A 23,096-nucleotide genomic window follows, 5' to 3' on the forward strand; every position below is an offset into this window, starting at 1 on the left:
TGGCACCATGCTGCCCTGTAGGGAACCCTCAACAACCATCCTCTTTCTTCTGTTATCAGAACCAATTATGTATCCATTGGGCTACCTCACCCTGGAAATTTAACCTTATGCAACAACCTACCATGCGGTACCCTGTCAAAGGCCTTGCTAAAGTCCATGTAGATACCGTCTAATGCACTGCCCTCATCTACCTTCCCATTTCCCTTCTTCACCTACCCACTCACTCACACTGGAATTTAAACTTACCCTACAGCAGCTGTATAAAGGGAACATATCCTGCCTCTCCTCGACTTCCCTCTGATACGATGGAGTTCTCCACTGGACACTGCGTTCTGAATTTCTGAGCTTGGAAAACCCAACGGGAAATGTGGAGCAGCATCAAGCTGGGGCAAAGTTCATGAGGAGAGGTAGTACAACAATTGCTGTTTGGGAGATCATAGAACCCTTACAGAACAGAAGGAGGCCATTTGGCCCATTCAGTCTGCACCGACTCTCCAAAGAAGATGCCACCCATGCCCTTTTCTGTAACCCCATGTATTTACTCCAGAAATCCCCTTAACTGACACATCTTGAGACACTAAAAACAATTTAGCATAGCCAATCCACCAAATCTGCACATCTTTGGAGTGTGGGAAGAAATGGCAGCACTGGGAGGAAACCCACACAGACACAGGGAGAACGTGCAAACTCCACAGACAGTCATCCGGAGCTAGAATCAAACCTGAATCCCTAGTGCTGTGAGGCAACAGTGCAGATCCAGGCTGATATGTTTCTGAGTCAGGATGTTGAAGGGAAACTTGCTTCTTGTAGTGCCAAGTCTATTTGTATCAGTCCCTCAACCAACAACGAAACTGATAACTAATCATTCATTTCATTCGTGCTGGTGGTAGCTTGCTGTGTGCTGATAGGCTGCTCTATTTCCTACATTATTACAATGATGATATTTTGGAATTACTTTATTGGCTGTAAAGTGCTTTGTGACATTGTAATGTTGTGAAAATTGTGAAAGGTGCTATAAAAATACAAGTCTTTCTTCCTAGCTAGTATATGATATCAAGATAAACAGCATTATAAGCAGTATGGATAGAAGCATTAGGTTCCAAAGAGCTTGTGGCGCAGGTCTTTCCTGAAATGACAGTCATTGTTGGATTGCCACTTAGCTTAAATCTTTCCACACCAAGATGTTACTGCATTTCTTGCCAGGGTTCCGAGCCTGGCTCCTCCAGGAACGCCGAGTATAGCGGCAATTAGCGAGCTCAGTCACAGCGCTGTAGATCAGGGCTCAGACAAGGCAAGCCTCCTTTTTAAACTAGTTGCTGTATGGCAAGTTTAAATGTCCAATATGACAGTTAATGAATGAGTGAGTGGATGGATGTTCATGAGTGGGATAAGGTGGTATAGTGGGAAGTTGGAGAGGATGAAGGGGGTAAGTCAGGGTGAGGGTTTCAGGGGTCAGTTCACTAGTTACCCACAAGTTTATCTAGTTACCCACAAGTTTACCCACAAGTTTAACCTAGATAATAGAATAAATACTCTATTTAATATTTCCTGGATACTTATTCAGTTAAGTCCCATGGAACTGCCTGAAGTCCTTGACTCTAGCTCAGAGTTAGAGACATTTACAGAATCTCAGGACCTCTGTGGGGTCCCAAAGTGCACCTTGGGTTGTATGTCCGCTATCCAACAATGCAGAGACCAGAAGATGATAGATTAAGTGAACGGGTGAAATTGACACGAATGTATTTCAGTGTAGGTAAATATGAAGTAATATACTTTGGAACTAAAAAGTATAGAACATGGTGAGAAGCTAGTGAATCTTCAAAGAGATCTCCAGCTGCATCAATCATTAAATAGTCATGGGCAGGCACAGAACATAATTAACAAGACTGTTGGAGTGCTAATCTTTATTTCTAGAGGATTAGTATGCAATGTGTTTGAAGTCATGCTACAGTAACAAAGCCCTGGGTACTGTGAGCAGTTCTGGGCATCACACCTTATAAACCGTATAAAGGCCTGGGACAGGATGAAGCATAGATTTAACAGGATGATACCTGGGCTCAGAATCATAGAATCCCTGCAGTACAGAAGGAGGCCATTCAGCCCATCGAGTCTACACCAACTCTCCAGACCCTATCCCCACAGCCCCACATATTTTCCTCGCTAATTCCGCCCCCCCCCCCCCACCCCCACCCCCAACCTACACATCGTGAGACACAAAGCGACAATTTAGCATGGCCAATCCATCTAACCTACACATCTTTGGACTCCACGAGGATTTAATTACGAGGTGAGAGTACACAAGCTAGTGTTGTCTTGTTTGGAATTTAGAACATTAAGGAGTTATGCAATTTACGTTTTCCGGTAATAAGGATAACAAAAAGAGAGAGAGAGAGAGAAACTATTTATGTTGCTAGGGGCACAGTTTAAAAATTAGAAAAGCAAAATTAGGAAACACTCTGACGTGCAAAGGGTGGTTGACAGTTGAAACATTTCCGCAAAGGGCAAAGATTGTGGATCAGTTGTGAATTTTAACCTGAGATAGAGAATTTTTGCAGTAGTTAAGCCAGTTTCCTGTCACCAAGTATAGTGGCGAATTCTGTTTCAGTGGCCGGATTATTTTAGAAAACTCTAAAGAGCAACTTCAATATTTAAACTCTCGCAAAGATAAATGATTCAGTTTATTAAGCATAATGAATTTATTTTAGAAACTAGTTTTATTAAAACATAGAAAATTCAAACATAACGTACAATCAGACAAAACATTAACTGCGGCCAAAAGGAGACCTCAGATATGACTAATGGCACAACTGTACGATTGAACTTTCTCAAAGATTCCACTTTTTGTGCCAAATAAAAGAAACAATTATACAAGTTGCCATCAATAGTACAGCCCAGTAATTAGCTTATTATGATTTCATCTATTATTCAGCATGTCAATCTGATCAAGACAGTATTCTAAACCAAATCACAGTCTGACACCTTAAATAAAAGTTTTCTATTAGTTCTTTCTAATCAATGGATGTCTGCCTTTTGGCATAAACTGCTTTCTTGTTGCTATGGCATCTGAAAAATCTTATGTTGTATAAATCAGCACTGGCTATGTGCCGAGGCTTGGCACAATGTCAAATGAGGGCCCATCATCTGACCTTCGCCCAGGACTCAGCAAAATGACTTTATACATTGTAATGTAGAATGTTCCTGCCATTTGGTTTTAATCACAATTAATTTGCCTGCACCCTTTGTCTTCTGGATACCAGCATTTTGTAGCTGAATGATATCCCTTGAGCATAAATGTATGTTTTCTGCTTTTCAAAGTCGCAATTAATACATTTTCAGTAAGTCACATTTAATACATTTAAACAAGTTAAACATGATTTAATTTCATTTTAAAACTGAGAATAATTATTGTGATTATTTTTAGTACAATAGTTTATGAGCTGCTGTTTATCCCTATGTTAAGAAGTCTCACAACACCAGGTTAAAATCCAACAGGTTTATTTGGAATCAGGAGCTTTTGGAGCGCTGCTCCTTCCTCAGGTTCTGGTATGACCTCCCCCCATGTTAGGTATGATTAATTGTGTGTTTCTAACTCCTAAATTGTTCCCTTCTATCTCCCATGTGTTAATTTGCTAATGCCTACAATTTCTATCTGAATAAATTCCTTCTTCCCCTGCACCTTTAATTGTAAATCGGGAAAGGGATTGCTCCTGCAGCTCACAGCGAGGTAATTCAGGACCTACAACACCGGTCTGGGTGAAGTAAGAGGTTTAAAAGTTTTGCCGAACGCTTTCTATAGGCAAACCTCTGCCTGCTCAATAAAGGGAGCTCGTTCTCCATGAAGGTCACAGGGAAATCCATTGACAATACCCCGAAGCCTTTGTGGCCATTGTAACACACTCATTTGAATGCTTAATCACTTTTATTTGCAGAAATAGATAATAAAACACACAATTGACGGAGTGATAAACAGGTCCTTTGTAGCAACAAAAACTCACACAAGCCCACTCTGTCGATAACATCAGTATACATATTCAGTAGGAAATCACTTAGTATACACTATAACACAAGGGATATGTACAATAGCAGAATGTATGGAGTTAAGTTGAATAATCCTGTTGAATGGGGGATAGACTTTTTTTTGGGAGGAATGTGAGAGAGTAGTGTCCAGTTCCTTTATTCCACAGTTTGATTAGCCTTGGGGTAAAAGACTTCTTACACCCAATTTCCTCCCATTGAATTTCATCTTCTCACCACAGGGGACAAGTGTTTGGATAAATTACTTTCATAGTCCAGACGATGCAATTGTCACAAATTAAAAACCTTATTTGAAATTTGGAAGGGACACTAGGATCACAGAATCTTACAGTGCAGAAGAGGCCCTTCAGCCCATCGAGTCTGCACCGACACATGAAAGGCCCTGACCTGCCCACCTCATCCCACTTGCCAGCACTTGGTCCATAGCCTTGAATGTTATGGTGTACCAAGAACTCATCCCGGTACTTTTTAAAGGACGTGAGGCATCCTCTCTCCAGGCAGTGCATTCCAGAGTAAAAGGTTTTTCCTGAAATCCCCCCCTAAATATCCCACCCCTCACTCCCCAATGAGACAATGAAAGAATGAGAAGTCTGGGATCATCCTGATTACTTCTTGTCACGTATTCTAAACACTGCTAATAGTTTCTTGTGATGTGACTGGCTCGATCACTAACAAGGCTATTAATGGAAGTTCGATACTCACTGTAACATCTCGCTATCCTGAAACTCATCAGCGTCTTTATGTCCCCTTGTTTCAGATTCAAAGCCGGAGTCACCCAAAGTGAGCGGACGAGCCTGGGGCAGACTACTGGTGAGTCTGGGCTGGGCTGGGGTGGGGCGAATGCTGGTTGCTTGACATTATTGCTGCCGGTGTTGCTATGCTGGTCATAACATAACTCTGCAGATGAGGTTGAGTGCATGAATGTGAGTGGAATAAACAGAAAATGCTTGGAAAACGCAGGTCTGGCAGCATCTGCGGAGAGAGAAACAGAGTTAAAGTTTTAAGTCCGTATTACTCTCTTTCGGAGAGGGTTTGTTAAGAATTTGATACCTTTGTGGATGATTCACTTGTACCAGGGAAGTCTCATTGATCAGATAGTTTCACAATGAGCAAACCTCCACATTGACAATTTGTTTCATGTTTATTTTTTAAAACCTCCAACCTCCAGGGACCTGATTCTTACAAGAGATTTGGACCATGCTCCGAGACATGCCCTTGCTTGTTTTGAATACAGCCAGACTATTTGACCATGGAAGCCATCCTGTCTTCATGTAACATTCACATAGGATAATGATCTGGATCAGGCACACAGTCCAGCTGAAAATCAGGTCATATTTGAGGCGGTAGAGGCGTGTACAATTACAACATTTAAAAGACATTGAAAAGTTTGAACAGGTACATGGATGGGAAAGGTTTAGAGGAATATGGGCCCAAACACGGGTAAATGGGACTAGCTCAGTTTAGGCAATCTGGTCAGCATGGAGGAGTTGGGCTGAAGGGCCTGTTTCCGTGCTGTATATCTCCAAAATCTACTGTGAGCCACAAGATGAAAATTTGGCATTTTTTATATCAAGTACTTGGCAAATTGCCCAGTGACTCTGGCAGCATGTGGAATTTACACCTAGAATAAATCTTGAATTTGAGTATCAGCAGGAAGAATTGAAATTAATATGGACCCAACTATGAATTATAACCTTTTAAACCATCATTTTGTCTACTAGAACTCTGACTGATACTCTTGTCTGGGATTTAATGAGGTTGGAATCAGGTTGGGCTATCCCATCACAACTGAACACTTGTCTGGGTCAGGGATCTGCTGTCTGTGCCTCCAGAAAGGACAGCTCCTCCTCACCTTCCTGGCAGACCATAGGAGCATGAAAATGCCTAAAAATAGTTAGGAAAAGTAAGAGACATGTTTTTACTGTGGGGAGAAAAGACAGATCATTGTGCTGTAGATAATGATTTGGAGAATTATTTGAATAACAATGATTGTGCTGTAGATAAACCTGTCTGAATGGTGTAGCTATACCATGGTTACAGAGAATACTTTGGATTTGAGGAGCAGGTTTTATGGATACGATCACTTTGGTTTTTACAATAGTTGAGATGATAAATTGTTTGAATGTGCTGTTAGAAACCTTTTAGGTCTCATGGTGTAGAGGGTAGTGTCCCTGCTTCTGATCCAGAACCTCCAGGTTCGGTGGGGGTTGGTGGAGGGAGGGGGACTTGATGACCAAGTTGGTGCACTCATAACTCAGCTAAATAGATTGATTATCAACCTGTAAATCCAGCACATTCCAGTAAGAGGCAGTTAGTGTGGGAGAGAATCCTGGTCAGCCATGTGGTGGAATGAAAATGGAACCTCTACCATCAACGTCCTTAGCTCCATACTATAACATGCATGTAAAATTGCAGGTTGCCACAACAACTTGGACTCCCTGGTGAATTGTAGCACGTTAGAAGCTTTTTATTAAAGTTACTAGGTGGCACAGTGGTTAGCACTGCTGCCTCACAGTGCCAGGGACCCGACTTGGGTCACTGTCTGTGTGGAGTTCGCACATTCTCCCCATGCCTGCATGGGTTTCCTCCAGATGCTCTGGTTCTTCCCAAAGTCCAAAGATGTGTGGGTTAGGTTGATTGGCCATGCTAAATTGTCCCTTAATGTCCCAGGATGTGTAGGTTAGAGAGATAAGAGGGATAAATGTTGAGGTTATGGGGATAATGCCTGGGATGAGACTGTTGTCGGTGCAGACTCGATGGGCTGAATAGCCTCCTTCTGCACTGTAGGGATTCTATGATTCACTGTCTGTATGGAGTTTGCACATTCTCCCCATGTCTGCATGGGTTTCCTCTGGGTGCTCCGGTTTCCTCTCACAGTCTGAAAGATGTGCAGAACAGGCGCCGGAATGTGGCGACCAGTGGAATTTCATTAACTTCATTGCAGTATTAGTGTAAACCTACTTGTTACTATTAAATAAACTTTAACTTTACTTTTAGAATCAAAAGCTGAAAAAATGGTCTTAATTCTACAAATCTCAGATTAAAGTTTGTTTTAAAAATGGCTTCACTGTCAAAATGATGCTTTAGAAATTTATAGTTGGGTCCATATTAATTTCAATTCTTCCTGCTGATACTCAAATTCAATATTTATTCTAGGTGTAAATTCCACATGCTGCCTGAGTCACTTGGCAATTTGCCAAGTATTTGATGTAAAAAATGCCAAATTTTCATCTTGTGGTTCATAGTAGATTTTAGAGATATACAGCATGGAAACAGGCCCTTCAGCCCAACTCCTCCACACTGACCATGTTTCCTAAACTGAATAGTCCCATTTGCCTGTGTTTGGTCCATATTTGTCTAAATCTTTCCTGTCCATATACCTGTTCAAACTTTTAAATGTCTTTTAATGTTGTAATTGTACCTGCCTCTACCCCTCCTCTGGCAGCTCATTCCATATTCTTACCACTCTCTATGTGAAAAAATTGCCCCCCAAGTCCCTTTTAAAACTTTCCCCTCTCACCTTAAACCTGTGCCCTCTAGTTTTGGCCTCTCCTACCCTGGGGAAAAGACCTTGGCCATTCACCTTCGCTACGCCCCTCATGATTTTATAAACCTCTGTAAGGTCACCCCTCATCTCCCTATGTTCCAGGGAAAAAAGTCCCAGCCTATTCAGCTTCTCCTTGTAATTCAAACCTTCCAAACGGAGAAGTGTGAGGTAATTCACTTTGGTAGGAATAACAGATGTGTCGAGTATAGGGCTAACGGGAGGACTTTGAATAGTGTGGATGAGCAGAGGGATCTAGGTGTATGTGTACATAGATCCCTGAAAGTTGGGAATCAAGTAGATAAGGTTGTTAAGAAGGCATACGGTGTCTTGGCGTTTATTGGTAGGGGGATTGAATTTAGGAGTCGCAGCGTTATGTTGCAACTGTACACGACTCTGGTGCGGCCGCACTTGGAGTACTGTGTGCAGTTCTGGTCCCCACATTACAGGAAGGATGTGGAGGCTTTGGAGAAGGTGCAGAGGAGGTTTACCAGGATGTTGCCTGGTATGGAGGGGAGGTCCTATGAGGAGAGGCTGAGGGATTTGGGGTTGTTTTCGCTGGAAAGAAGGCGGCTAAGAGGGGATCTTATTGAAACATATAAGATGATTAGAGGTTTAGATAGGGTGGATAGTAATAGCCTTTTTCCTCTGATGGAGAAATCTAGCACGAGGGGGCATGGCTTTAAATTAAGGGGGGGTAGTTATAGGACGGATGTCAGGGGTAGGTTCTTCACCCAGAGGGTGGTGAGGGATTGGAATGCCCTGCCTGCTGCAGTTGTAAATGCGCCTAGTTTGGGGGCGTTTAAGAGATCCGTGGATAGGTTTATGGACGAAAAGGGATTGGTTTAGGTTAGTGGGTCATTGTTTTGTAACTGGTCGGTGCAACATCGTGGGCCGAAGGGCCTGTTCTGCGCTGTAATGTTCTATGTTCCAGTCCTGCTAACATCCTTGTAATTTTTCTTTGCATTCTTTCCAATTTAATGACATCTCTCCTGTAGCTTGGTGACCAGAATTGTATGCAGTACTCCAAATGTGGCCTTACCAATGTCTTGTACAATTGTAATATAACATCCCAACTACTGTACTCAATGCTCTGACCAACGAAGGCAAGTGTGCCAAATGCCTTCTTCAGCATTCTGTCTACCTGTGTCGCCACTTTCAAAGAACTGTATCCCTAGATCCCTCTGTTCGACAGCACTCCCCGTGGCTGTCCCATTAACTGTGCAAGTCCAGCCCTGAGTTGTCTTACCAGAATGCAATACCCCGCTTTCATTTGAATTAAACTCCATCTGCCGTTCCTCGGCCCACTGACACAATTGATCAAGATCCCATTGTAGCCTTAGATAACCTTCTTCACTGTACAATACACACAAATTTTGGTAATTTGTACACTTACTTACCATGCCTTTTATATTCTCATCCAAATCATTTATATAAGTGACAAACAACAGTGGACCCAGCACCAATCCTTGCAACACATCACTGGTCACAGGCTTCTGGTCTGAAAAGTAGCCCTCTACTGCCAATCTCTGTCTCCTACTAGCAGGCCAATTTTGTATCCAATTGGCTAGTTCTCCCTGATTTAATGTGATCCAACTTTACAAACCAGTCCACCATGCAATACCTTGTCAAAGGCCTTGCTAAAGTCCATGTAGACAACATCTACTACACTGGTCTTATCTATTTTCTTGGTCACCCCCTTAAAATACTCCATCAAATTTGTAACACACAATTTCCCATGCATAAAGCCTTGCTGACTATCCCTAATCAGTCCTTGCCTTTCCGAATGCATGTAGATCCTGTCCCTCAACAACTTTCCCACCAATGACATTAGGCTCACCGCTCTGTAGTTCTCTGGCTTTTCTCTTTCTTAAATAATGGCACAACATTTGCCTCCCTCCAGTCTTCCAGCACTTCACTCGTGGCTGTTCATGATACAAATATCTTTGCTAGGGGCCCTGCAATTTCTTCCCTACCTTCTCACAATGTCCTGGGGATTTATCTACCGTTATGCATTGTAAGACCTCCAGCACCTCCTCTTCTGTAATTTGGACGCTTTTGAAATAGGTTTGTCCATCACAGGTCTGATGTGGGATGGTTCTGGCAGAGAACACCTGCTAACAATGAATCTCTACTTCAGTCAGGATTCAGTGTCTTCAGGACAGTAGGAGAGAAACTAGAAGATGGGATGAAGATGGGGAACTAGAAGATGGGGAGATGGGATTGGGGGTGAAGGAGGGGAAGTGTGAATGTGAAGGAGGGGAAGATGGGGTGGGAGATTGAAGAAGGGAAGATGGGGCATGTTCAAACCCTTTCTCCACTCAACCACAGAAACTAGAAGCAGGAGTAGCTATTCATCTCTTTGAGCCTGCTCCGCCATTCATTATGATTATGGCTGGTCATCAAATTCAATATCCTGATCCTGCCTCCACCAGCCCCCTATCATTTGATCCCAGATAGCCAGGCAGAAACTTGTGAAATAAAGATGGAATCTAAAGGCCCTCAGTTTAGGAATAGTCTTAGACTCTAATTTAATTGTTGATTTTTTTTTCAGAAATTCTTCGAATTATCTAATGCTGCTGTCTTCACAGTGATCACTGAATTCTTTGAAAAATTTACTTACTTTGGGGTACGAGGTAATGAAGAATGTTCTGTTCCTAATATTATCTTTGATACAGTCCGTGTGGAAGGTACAGAGAGCACAGAATTCTCAAGTTGCATTCAGGAGATTGTTTTTCAGCCTGTATGTGGCTGGAGGTTGAAATCGAAATTGTAGACGTGGAAGCTATATCAGTGGGAGAGAAATTTTGTGGTAATGATTATTATTCAATTAGATTTATCATAGTTATGGGAAAGGGGGAATGAAATAGGAGTAAAGTTTCTAAATTTGGGAAGAACAGTGTTATTAAACTGAGAAGTGATTTAACAGAATTAGACTGGAAATGGTTACTTGAAGGTAAATGTGTGTCCGAGCAGCTACAGGCATTCAGTAAAGAGATTCAAGGGGTTCAGGATAATAAATACATAAATAAACACGTTCCTACAAAGTAAACAGGTGGGATGGTCAAGTCTAGAGCCCCTGGATTACAAAGTGTTTAGAAGGTAAGATAAGGCAAGAAAAGGGATGCTCATTCCAGACACTTTGTGCTTAATGCTGTAGAAAGCCTGGAAATGTACACAAAGCGTAGGGAGAAATTAAAAGGGGAGTTGGGGGAGGAAAGGGGTGAGAAGTGAGGAGGTGGGCTGTGAATGAGGGGACATGGAGTGAGTGGCGGGAATGGGGGTCAAAGGAGGGGGAGATGGGATTGGGGGCGAAGGAGGGGAAATGTCACTGTGAAGGAGGGGGAGATGGGATTGGGGGTGAAGGAGGGGAAGTGTGAATGTGAAGGAGGGGAAGATGGGGTGGGAGATTGAAGAAGGGAAGATGGGGCATGTTCAAACCCTTTCTCCACTCAACCACTGAAGACCCCCCCACCAATAAGTACGAACTCTCATTGCTGTCTGTTTGTTTTGTTTCAGTTGTCCTGGTGTTGTATTTTACTAATGCACTTGCCTTATCTGAGAGCAAAGCCACATCCCTCTACCATGTCTTTGTCTTCCTTTCCACATCGTTCACCATCCTGGGAGCTTTTCTCTCGGACTTCTGTTTTGGGCGATACAGGTAGGAGTCAAGAATCAACTGAACAATGACCCGACCAGAACTAAGACAGATTTTAGTTCATACACTGTCTCTTTTAGAAGATGAGATGATTTAATAGGTGTAAAGATGATTATAGGAGTTGATGGGGTAGATAGGGATAAACTATTCCTTCTAACAGGATGGGATCAATATTTTAAATTAGGGTGAGGCGACTCAGAGTAAATGTCAGGAAGAACTTTGTCCCTTAAAGGGATTTAAAATCTGGAATTCCTTCACCCTAAAATCTATTGACACTGGGGAATCAACAGTAAATTTCAAAACTGAGACTTTTTGGACTAAGGGTTATGAGGAGAGATTTGAGATATTAGGACTATTTTGGAGAACGGGGATGGTTCTGCTTATCGCAGAGAAGGTTAAGGAGAGATTTAGATGTTTCCAGTGATGAACTAAATAATGAAAAGTAACTTGCACCAGTAGGAAGGTCGGTAACTAGGTCACTAAGATTTAAGATAATTTGTGTAAAAGGTGGAGAGATTCAAATAATTTTTTGTAGGAGAATATTTTATAGGGGAATTTTTGATTGAAAATTTTTTTATAAATTATTTTATGCGTTTATATTTATAATTGAAAAGAAGAGATTTTCAGAGCTGAGGAAATGGGACTAAACAGTAAGAAGTCTAACAACACCAGTGTTTAAGTGTTTACCCCAGTCCAACGCCGGCATCTCCACGAAATGGGACTAATCAGTTTATTCCTTCAAACAACCTGCTTCAATCCTCTGGTCTGAATGGTCTCATTCTGTGCTGTAAGGTTTGATCACAGGGCCAGCTGGGTTTGGATGGGATAAATGGATCACTGGATATTTAAGTAATGGGAGGCAATCCCAGATGTTGTTATTGAGTTGATTCAGTGACAGTCAATCCAACCCTTGTCTTCTTGATCTTGAATTACAGAACTATCCTCATGCTTTCTGTTGTGTACCTGGGTGGCACCTTTGTTCTGTCAGTGACTGCAATCCCAAGAGTAATGCGGAAACCTGGGTGAGTACAGAGACTTTTCTTGAGTGTGATGATGTAGGTGACAGTGACCCTTCATTTCATTTCATTGCCCCTCATTGGGCTTAATCCTCACTCTCTTCACCTGGTATTCCTGGGGTAGGAATTACCTCAGAAATAGGAGTGGCAGCTTTGTTATCTTGTTGAAAGGGCAGCATGGTGATACAGTGGTCAGTACTGCTGCCTCACACCACCAGAGACCTAAGAAGTCTGTCTGTGCAGAGTCTGCACATTCTCCCCGTGTCTATGTGGGTTTCTTTGCGGTGCTCTGGTTTCCCTCCACAGTTCAATGATGTGCAGGTTTATGTGTGTGTGTGTGTGTGTGTGTGTGTGTGTGTGTGTGTGTGTGTGTGTGTGTGTGTGTGTGTGTGTGTGTGTGTGTGTGTGTGTGTGCTGCTCAGGTGAGAACCGTTTGTAATGGGAACTGGCGGCCACGCAGCAATCAGCATCTCCCTCTGCATGAGTCTTATTTGTTCCTTTGAAGTAATGTGAGGGGCCCAGATTTCATACGGTCTGTTCCTGATGTTAGTCGTGTGGTGTGGGACCTCATTGCTATGTCTTGGATACATTCTCAACTTTGGGTCTCCATGGGGGCTATTTTGAGAAAGTACCTCTGCACAACCCAAACATTGTCCATGTTTCCAGAAACACAAGCCTGGCAGTGGGGTTGTGAGGAGCTGAAGTTCCCTCACTGGGTCCAGCCTCTCTAGCACTGAACAAACTGGATGTGAAATGGGCCCAATATGGCCGAACACTAACCTAGACCCCTTTTCCCCTTCCCGGCCCCCTTGATCAGCCTGGCCTGGCAACAATGGACTTCAACCCGGATAAATGTGCAGTGGTCCATTTTGGAGGTCAAATGGGATGAAGGAGTATAATATCAAGGGTAAGACTCTTAGCAGTGCAGAGGATCAGAAGGACCTTGGGGTTCGGGTCCATAGGACTCTCAAATCGGCTTCACAGGTGGAGGATATGGTTAAGAAGGCGTATGGTGTACTAGCCTTCATTAATCGAGGAATTGAGTTTCGGAGTTGGGAGATAATGCTGCAGCTTTATAAGACCCTAGTCAGACCTCTCTTGGAGTACTGTGCTCAGTTCTGGTCGCCTCATTACAGGAAGGATGTGGAAGCTATTGAAAGGGTGCAGAGGAGATTTACAAGGATGTTGCTTGGATTGGTTGGGCATGCCTTATGAGGATAGGTTGAGGGAGCTTGGTCTTTTCTCCCTGGAGAGACGAAGGATGAGAGGTGACCTGATAGAGGTGTATAAGATGTTGAGAGGTATAGATAGGGTAGATTCTCAGAGGTTTTTTTCCAAGGGCTGGAATGATTGCTATGAGAGGACACAGGTTTCAGGTGCTGGGGAGCAGGTACAGAGGAGATGTCGGGGTAAGTTTTTCACTCAGAGGGTGGTGGGTGAGTGGAATCGGCTGCCGTTGGTGATGGCGGAGGCAAATTCAAAAGGGTCTTTCAAGAGACTTCTGGATGAGTACATGGAACTTAATAGAATTGAGGGTTATAGGTAAGCCTAGTAGGTATGGATATCATCGGCGCAACTTGTGGGCCAAAGGGCCTGTTTGTGCTGTAGTTTTTCTATGTTCTATGTTCTAATATGTTGGCATTGCCAGGAGAGTGACTGATCAGTGTCATGTGTCATGTCCCATCTCTGCTCCTGCATTAGAAACCTGATAATGTAATCACTCTTGACCCTGGATAGCTTGGTGGAGAAGGCCCTGACCATTCAACCTTTGGGAGTTTCCTGGAATAGCTGGTAGTCAATGGAAGGTCTCTGGTTAGATTTTCTAAAATCTGTAAAAAGAGTCTCTGTTCAAGGGCTATGGAAATTTCATGGATGGTTGCTGCAGAACAATTTAGCAGACTTTCAATAAACTTATTATAGTAGCTCCAGGAGTTGACAGTAAAGGAACAAAATAAAGTAAAGCAAAAACCTAAAGCGTATGGGGGGAAAGGAGGGGGTGGTGGGGGACACAACAGGTCCCAGCTGGGACCATACCATGATGGACCCACTCAGGGGCCTGCTTTACACAGGGCTTGGTATACAAGCTCCACCTGGTAAGTTAATTACCAATCCCCAGGGAGCTCGTATTCAACAAATCCACCAGTGATTCCCCATGCAAGTTCTGAGGGTTATCACATTTATGCAGTCTTTGTAGCCACATTGAATGATCTCTGCTGATGTTCTGCCCTCTCCTTTAGAAAACATGATTGACGCCTGGTAGTTTTGTCCAACAGCCAAGACATCATTTGTGGAATGATTAATGTATGACCACCCTCCTGAATTGTTGTGCAGCAATACATGAGGGTTGATCTTAACCTTTCCATTCTGCTGGGAGTGGTACAAGTGGCAGGGGGAGGAGGGATGGTGGGCTCTAAGATAACAAAGAGACAGTGAGGGAAAGGGTCAGATAATGCTTCTGCCTCCCCATCCCCAATATCTTTAGTGACCTCAGATCAGGCCAAGCTGGCCAGTGCCTACTTTATATGAAAGATTTGTGCCTAATGATGTAATTGATATTGTAACTTCGTTTTAACTTAACATGGCAGAAATTCTGTGCAGGGTCATCTATTCCTGTTGTTCCTGATCTATTCCTTTTCCTGTTGGCTGAAATGACACTCCTCCAGTTACCACTCAAACAGTCCAGTCTTCAAGTTGAACTCTCCATTGGGAAGGAAGGACTGGTTTCTCTATCAACCCATAGTTGAACTATGAGGAGAGGCTGAATAAACTAGGCTTGTACTCGTTAGAGTTTAGAAGAATGAGGAGAGATCTCATTGAGACGTATAAGATGTTGAATGGGATGGATAGGATAGAGGTGGAGAGACTCTTCCCGCTCAGAAAGGGTAGCAGGACTAGGGGGCACAGCCTCAAGATAAAGGGGGGGCAGTTTAGAACGGAGTTGAGGAGGAACTTCTTCACTCAAAGGGTGGTGAATCTCTGGAATTCTCTGCCCGTTGAAGTGGTGGAGGCTGCCTCGCTGAATATATTTAAGACGCGGGTTGAAAGGTTTTTGATAGGCAAGGGCATTAAGGGTTATGGCGAGAGGGCGGGAATGTGGAACTGAGACACGACAGATCAGCCATGATCTTATTGAATGGCGGGGCAGGCTCGAGGGGCTGAATGGCCTACTCCTGCTCCTATTTCTTATGCTCTTATGTAACCCATTCTTGCTCTGAGTTAAAATTGAGCCTATGGTGCAGCCCATCTATTTCAATGCTCCTACATCACCCGTACTTGGTAAAGGCTGATTGGACTTCCTTTCTGTTTGTAGAATCGGTGCCTTCATTGGGCTGTTCTTCATTTCCCTGGGATCCGGTGGGATCAGATCCAGCATGTCACCCTTTGGTGCTGACCAGATCGGTGGAAAAGAGGTGAGGAAACATTGACCTCATGTTTCTGAGAGTTCAGAATATCAAAAGTGCTTTTACGTGGGAGTGAGATAAACATAGGAGGGATAAAATAGAAGGATGAATGGGTAGATAAAGAGAAATAGAACGAGGCTAATGTGGAGATTAGCTGGATTAACATGGTAACTGCATGGGGATAGGGTGGAGGGGAGAGTCTGGGTGGGATGTGCTTTCTGAGTGTCGGTGCATACTTGTTGGGCAGAATGGTCTCTTTTTGCGCTGTAGGAATTCTGTGGCGTTCTATAAACACCAACAAGAACCAGTTGGGCTGACTGGCCTGTTTGTCCACTGTAATTCTTATCTAATTCTATGCAATAGACCCTTTACTCTTAAAAAATATGGGAAATACTTAACTATTGTTAAAATAAGGCAAGGCTATGATAGTACAGGTGCCTTATCACATTGTTGAGGGACATTACAATGTGTTTGGCATAAATTATTTTTGAAGGAATCACTAATTAGACAGACGCAGAGGCAAAGTGATCCAGCAGCACTGGCTCACCGGATCCCTTCAAGCAGAAACTGGATCTGTTACAGATAGAGGCGGAGATCACATCTTAGAAAAAGATAGGAAATGCAAGGAATTCTGGCCCGGACTAGTTTTGATTTTCTAAAGGTTGTCACAGGGAAGATTACAGATTATGGTCCAAGTGCAGGTCAGTGGGACTAGGCAATAAATGGTTCGGCACAGACCAGAAGGGCCTGTTTCTGAGCTGTAATTTTCTATGGTTCTATGGTTCTAACCAGCCTGGTACTTTCCTGTGAGGTTAAGTCATATAGGATGGCAGGGTGGCACAGTGATTAGTGGCACTGCTGCCTCACAGCGCCAGGAACCTGGGTTTGATTCCTGGCTTGGGTCACTGTGCGGATTCCGCACGTTCTGCCTGTGTCTGCATGGGTTTCCTCCCACAGTCTGAAAGACGTGCTGGTTAGGTGCATTGGCCATGGTGAATTATCTCTCAGTGTACCCACACAGGCACCAGAATGTTGGCGACTGAGGGATTTTCACAGCCACTTCATTGTAGTGTTAATGTAAGCCTGCTTGCGACAAATAAATAAACTGACTTTAATTTTAGAGTCGTATGGCACGAAAGAGGCCATTCAGTCCATCACGTCTGCAGTGACAATAACTGTCATGATGTGGGTATGCCGGCGTTGGACTGGCGTAAACACAGTAAAAAGTCTGACAACACCAGGTTTTAGTCCAACCTATTTATTTGATAATATTCTCACAAGCTTGACGAAGAGGGTAACCCCTCGAAAGCTTGTGAGAATATTATCAAATAAATAGGTTGGACTAAAACCTGGTGTTGTCAGACTTTTTACTGTGACAATAACTACCAGTAAGGTCGAGCTGATCCCATTTTCCAGCACTTGCCCCATGTTCTTGAAAGTCACGATATTTTAAGTGTTCGTCCAAATATTTTTTAAAGATTGTGAGGTTTCCAGCCGCCACTACCTCCCCAGGCAGCGCACGGCAGATTCCCACCACCCCCTGAGTGAAACTTATTTATTTAAATCCAATCAAATTTTGTGTGGAGTGGGGGTTGTCAGTAAGGCGTTGCGCTTGTGCTCGACTTTTCCATCGTTTCTTGTACATTTGTAAGACTGTACAAGCAATAATGAGATGAATCTTTGAGAGAGGGATTTTGGAGAACTTCCAGCTCCCCTCCAGATATCAGCACAGGATCCTGAACAGGTGAAGCCTTTTGGGACGGGCGATACAAATGCAAGTTCTCTTGCAGCCAGAGATGCTTTCATCTAAGTGGCAGCTTAAAGTAAATTCATTGGGGGAACAAAGAGGGAGTTTAAATATCCGTGCAAGTAATTGGGACAGAGGGAGCTGGTCTTTGCTGTTACTAATCAGCTGTGCTTACTCCCGGCAGGAGAAAGCCTATCGGATGTACTTTTCATTCTTCTACTTTTCCATGAACCTGGCAGCTTTGTTTGCAGGGATCACCGTCCCGATTCTGAGAGGTGAGGACGCTCAGTGAGTAAATGGGCTGATGAAGGGGTGGTGAAATCCGTCAGTAATCTTCGTCCTGCGGAACTGAACTGTTTCACAAGTCCTGGGCTGTCCTGTGTTAATGCTGATGAGATAGGTCTCATGTATTACGGAGTAGACTGCTATTGCGTCCAGCCCGTACCTCTGTGCTGACATTAACAGAGGCTGGAACCAGCCTCACAGTGACCCACTAACATCAAGATCCATCTCCAATATACATGAGAAACAGATTAGGTGATTGGTCTCACTGATTTCAGATCTCTCTCTGTGTCGGGCAGTGATATCTGATCTGTTCCTGTGTCAGTGATATCTGATCTGTCTCTGTGTCTGGCAGTGATATCTGATCTGTCTTTGTGTGTGGCAGTGATGTCTGATCTGTCCCCATATCTGCCGGTGATATCTGATCTGTCTCTGTGTCTGGCAGTGATTCTGATCTGTCTCTGTGTCTGGCAGTGTTATCTGATCTGTCTTTGTGTGTGGCAGTGATGTCTGATCTGTCCCCATATCTGCCGGTGATATCTGATCTGTCTCTGTGTCTGGCAGTGTTATCTGATCTGTCTCTGTGTCTGGCAGTGATATCTGATCTATCTTTGTGTCTGGCAGTGTTATCTGATCTGTCTTTGTGTGTGGCAGTGATGTCTGATCTGTCCCCATATCTGCCGGTGATATCTGATCTGTCTCTGTGTCTGGCAGTGTTATCTGATCTGTCTCTGTGTCTGGCAGTGATATCTGATCTGTCTCTGTGTCTGGCAGTGATATCTGATCTATCTTTGTGTCTGGCAGTGTTATCTGATCTGTCTTTGTGTCTGGTAGTGATATCTGATCTGTTCCCGTGTCTGGCAGTGATACCTGATCTGTCTCTGTGTCTGGCAGTGATACCTGACCTGTCCCTGTGACAGTGATATCTAATCCGTGTTCTATTTTCTGGATCTAATGCTGGCGTGTATGGTTGTGGGCAGGTCTGATATATGTGGAGTGCTGTCCTGGCCATGTTGATGCCCTTTGCTGGCACAGCTGGCAATTCCGGGCTGTGGGAGGAATTTTACTGTCCCGCCTGCCACGAGAATTGGAGTGGGTGATGGGCAGACCATGGGAAGGTCTGTTGATTTTCTGGTTTTGGGCTGAGCGTGACTGAAAAACTCCACCCTCTGTGTCTGTCTGGGCCATACGCTGATCAGTGCTGATCCTTTTAAGATTCCGGCTGGGTGTAAATCCTTGTCTGCTTTCATTCCATTCTGTCATTTTCTGACAGTGATTTGCATCCTGAATATTTCTTATTGTAAGTTTGAATAACTACACTCTTCCACCTGACTCACAGAGCGCGTTATTGTTTTTTTAATAACCTGAAAGGGGGAAGCAAGGATCAGGATATTGAATTCAAATGAATTCACTGATCAGCCATGATCAAAATGAACAGTAGAAAAGGCTGAAAGGGCCAAATGGCCTATTCCTGCTTCTAGTTTCTGGGGGCGATTCTCCCGAAAAATTTTAAGTATCAAAAACTGGAGTAATTCACACTTTTTTTCAATGGGGTTCAGACTAGAATCTCCCACACTCTGTGCACTGCAGAGGCCACTGGCACGGATATCATTAAATTTCAGCAGGCGGAGCTGACCCGCTGTTGAGGCTGAAATCAGCGGGTCTCTACGCATGTGCAGCGGCTCCGAACTGTCAGCCTCCCCATTTGCTAGTCAACCCAATCGCTGGCCAGCCCAGATCCCGTCAGTGCTGACCCTCCAACTCTCCTATGGTTCGATTACAGCCCCAACCACCCCCCCCTCCCCATCAGAACCCTCCCTCCTGACTGATCCCCCCGCTCAACTGACCCTCTACCTACCGCCCACCGATCACTGGCCTCTCTCCTGTCCCCATTGATTCCCATGGAGCGGGACCCTCTACCCCCACTGATTGCACCATCCTCATAGGCTCCTCTTGATGGGCAGTGCCAGGTGCCCCTCGGACATTGACACTTTGCCCTTTGGGCAGTGCCGGGGGCGCAGGCTGGCACTGCCAGGGTGCCAATGCCCTGGAGGCACCATCCCCCCACCGCCCGATCCCTTGGGGGGGCCCAACTGCTCCCTGCCCCCTTCATGACGACCTGAGGGTGGTCCTGATAGTTCCTTGAAAGTGGGACCTAATGTAAAGCTAGAGTGAGATACACTGGTAGAGTGAGAGAGGCTAGTGGGCCCAGAGAATTCAATCCTGGGCCTGCTAATCAGATTAAAATGACATTAAAAATAGATGTACTGGTGTTCCTGCCAGTTTCTAGTGTGGATCCAACAGCACCCGGAAAATCCAGCACTGGGAGATGCGTGCGTGGCGGGAACGCATGCATGAATCCTGCGCATACCCAGCTGCAGGATTCTCCCACTACGCTGCGCTAGAAAACTAGCACAGGGGTGGGAAAATCGTCCCGTGTTTCAATATTTACCTTTGTGCACTGATAGCTGACCCCCAATGCTGGGTTTGCTGAGCTGTTTGAGCACTGTCTGATTAGAAGATGAGAGAATACTCAACATGCCAGGCAGTATCTATGCAGGGAAACAGAGTTAGAAGAAAAATAGAAATGCCATCGATTTTGAACAAGTGAAAGGCAATGGGCTGGAAGAACAATAAGACTGTGATAAGATTTGGGGGAGGAGGGGTCATGAGAGTTTAAATAACAAAAGATTTCACGATACACCAGCCAGAGAGAGTGGTAATGGTTCTAATATTTCCCTTTCCACCAATGCCACCTGATCTGCAGAGTGTTTCCTGCATTTTCTGTTTTATTTCAGATTGCTGCTGAATTTATTTTGTATAGTCTGATTGCGACTGTTTGACTAGTGTGTATCGATGCCTGATTGACATACACTGGAGAGCGGAATGAAAGTGAGAATAGTGGCTGCTATCATTAACAATGCTCTGTCTTTGTTCACAGAGGATGTCCAGTGTTTCAATTCAGACTGCTACATTCTGGCATTTGGAGTGCCAGCAATAACCATGCTACTGGCTTTATGTAAGTTTAATTTTTGTGTGACCATGTTCTCAGTGGGCTCAGTGTTGAATACAGAAAGCTGGTGAGTTCTGATATACCAGTGTTTTGGTGTACAGCACTCAGTAGCAGGGGAAGGATAAAATGAAGTGAGCCTTAATGCTTCTCATGAAGCAGATTGCAATCCATATTACACTGTGCCTTCCTCTCAGTGATTGCACACTGTTGTGTTGGGCTGTCTACTTCTTCCTTTCCCTTCCTCCTATCCTTCAGTTTTCAGTTCTAATAAAAAGTTAATGTATAATTTTAGCAAGTGTGAGGTTATCCACTTTGGCAGAAATAATAGTAGGAGGGCTTATTATTTAAAAGGCGGAAAGCGGCAGCATGCTACGGTGCAGAGGGACCTGGGGGTCCTTGTGCACGAGTCGCAAAAACCCAGTCTGCAGGTGCAGCAGGTGATCAAGAAGGCGAATGGGATGTTGGCCTTTATAGTGAGGGGGATTGAATATTAAAGCAGGGAGGTCTTGCTGCAACTGTACAGGGCACTGGTGAGGCCGCAGCTGGAGTACTGTGTGCAGTTTTGGTCGCCGCACTTGCGGAAGGATATATTGGCCTTGGAGGGAGTGCAGAGGAGGTTCATTAGGCTGATACCGGAGATGAGGGGGTTGGCCTATGAAGAGAGACTAAGTAGACTGGGTCTGTACTCATTGGAGTTTAGAAGGATGAGGGGGGATCTTATAGAGACATATAAGATAATGAAGGGGATGGATAGGGTAGAGGTAGAGAGATTCTTCCCTCTTAGAAAGGATAGCAGGACTAGAGGACACAGCCTCAAGATAAGGGGGGGCAGTTTAGGTTGGAGTTGAGGAGGAACTTCTTCACTCAAAGGGTGGTGAATCTCTGGAATTCTCTGCCCGTTGGAGTGGTGGAGGCTACCCTGCTGAATATATTCAAGTCACGGGTAGATAGGTTTCTGATAGACAAGGGAATTAAGGGTTATGGGGAGAAAGTAGGAAAGTGGAACTGATCCACTTCAGATCAGCCATGATCTTATTGAATGGCGGGGCAGGCTCGAAGGGCTAGATGGCCTACTCCTGCCCCTATTTTTTATGTTCTTATGTTAAGTTACACTGAAATGTTAACTTGATCCTTCTGACCCTCTATGTATCTCCAACATTTTCTGTTACAATTTCAAATTCCCACTTCTTCATTTTTACAATCACTTTAGTTTCTGCCCATTGTGTTCTGGGTCAGATTAAGGTCCAGTTTCTAGCTACACAAAGTGAGGGTCACGAGCCACACATTCGGGAAGGGTACCTTCCTTCTAATTTTAATTCTCATTCTATCTCCTCTTTGTGCTCCAAGCAAGGCTATAGCATCCCACCTACCCATTCTAATATCGGGTGGGCTGGTGGTGGGTGGTCAGCTACACCCAACGGACACACATACCCCCAAGATATGTCAGCACTGTATGTAGAAGGGGTTGGTCCAGTCATTGGAGCTCTTGGGAGTGGAGCTTGAACTCAGTCTGGAACACTACCCTGAGCCACCTAAGTTGCACATCTTTGAACTGTGGGAGGAATCCAGGGCAGACATGGGGAGAAACTCCACACAGACAGTCACCCAAGGTCAGAATCGAACCCAGATCTCTGACGCCATGAGACAGCAGTGCTCACCACTGCCAGCAAGTTCTGGCGATATTTTAATTGAACTCATTAAGCCTATCTGGATTGGAACTCAAACACTTCATCTTCTGTCTCATAGGCAGGAATGCATTCCCTAACTCCTCTCGTTTTTTAAGCTGCTTATGTCTACTATTCAGTCAACCTTTATACCGTAATGACTTCAACATAAAAAGATCTTGAATATTGATGAAAAAAAGAGATTTGTTTGTCAAAATATTTCATCCTGCACTTACCAAGACATTTTGCAACAACACCAAGTCTAAAGGAAACAATGGTTTATACTGTATGAGAAGGAAATGCTGATCGGTTACCAAGTGGACTATGATTGGTCGAGGCATTGCTATGTAGAATGTATCAGTTGATGGTGACTGGCAGTTAACTGCCTTGCATTATTGAAATTTAAACCAAGTAGCTTGTTTCTGATTGCTCAGGTCATTGTCCTGAGGAATGAACCAGTGAACTGCTGTCACTTATTTTGTTTAGCTGAAGCAGGTGTGTGTGTGTGTGTGTGTGCGTGTGTGTGTGTGTGTGTGTGTGTGTGTGTACGTGTGTACATTCTTTTGTCTGTCCTGTGTATTAATGTTTGGAGCTTCCAGTCCATGCAAATGAAGCCTGACTGACAATCTTAAATTGGCTATCAGCATAATTCATAACATACTTTAGCAAATGTTGTCCAATTGTAGAATCATACCTAACATTTCCTGATGGTACAAGACAAAACATTTTGACAAAA

At 44.1% G+C, this 23,096-nt stretch overlaps 1 protein-coding gene across 1 annotated transcript in view; it reads left to right on the forward strand.

The window, feature by feature from the left end:
- Positions 1 to 23,096, forward strand: part of LOC145359203 (solute carrier family 15 member 1-like) — a 125,709-nt gene that overhangs the window by 59,570 nt on the left and 43,043 nt on the right. Inside the window, exons 3-9 of the mRNA XM_080213673.1 lie at positions 4,793 to 4,845; positions 10,134 to 10,215; positions 11,099 to 11,240; positions 12,173 to 12,259; positions 15,564 to 15,663; positions 17,586 to 17,676; positions 20,625 to 20,702. Coding sequence (XP_080069799.1) covers positions 4,793 to 4,845; positions 10,134 to 10,215; positions 11,099 to 11,240; positions 12,173 to 12,259; positions 15,564 to 15,663; positions 17,586 to 17,676; positions 20,625 to 20,702 — 633 coding nt within the window. The remainder of the gene's footprint in view (positions 1 to 4,792; positions 4,846 to 10,133; positions 10,216 to 11,098; positions 11,241 to 12,172; positions 12,260 to 15,563; positions 15,664 to 17,585; positions 17,677 to 20,624; positions 20,703 to 23,096) is intronic.

Source organism: Carcharhinus amblyrhynchos, chromosome 27, assembly GCF_965287045.1.
Source record: "Carcharhinus amblyrhynchos chromosome 27, sCarAmb.v2.hapA, whole genome shotgun sequence".
Taxonomy (NCBI): domain Eukaryota; kingdom Metazoa; phylum Chordata; class Chondrichthyes; order Carcharhiniformes; family Carcharhinidae; genus Carcharhinus; species Carcharhinus amblyrhynchos.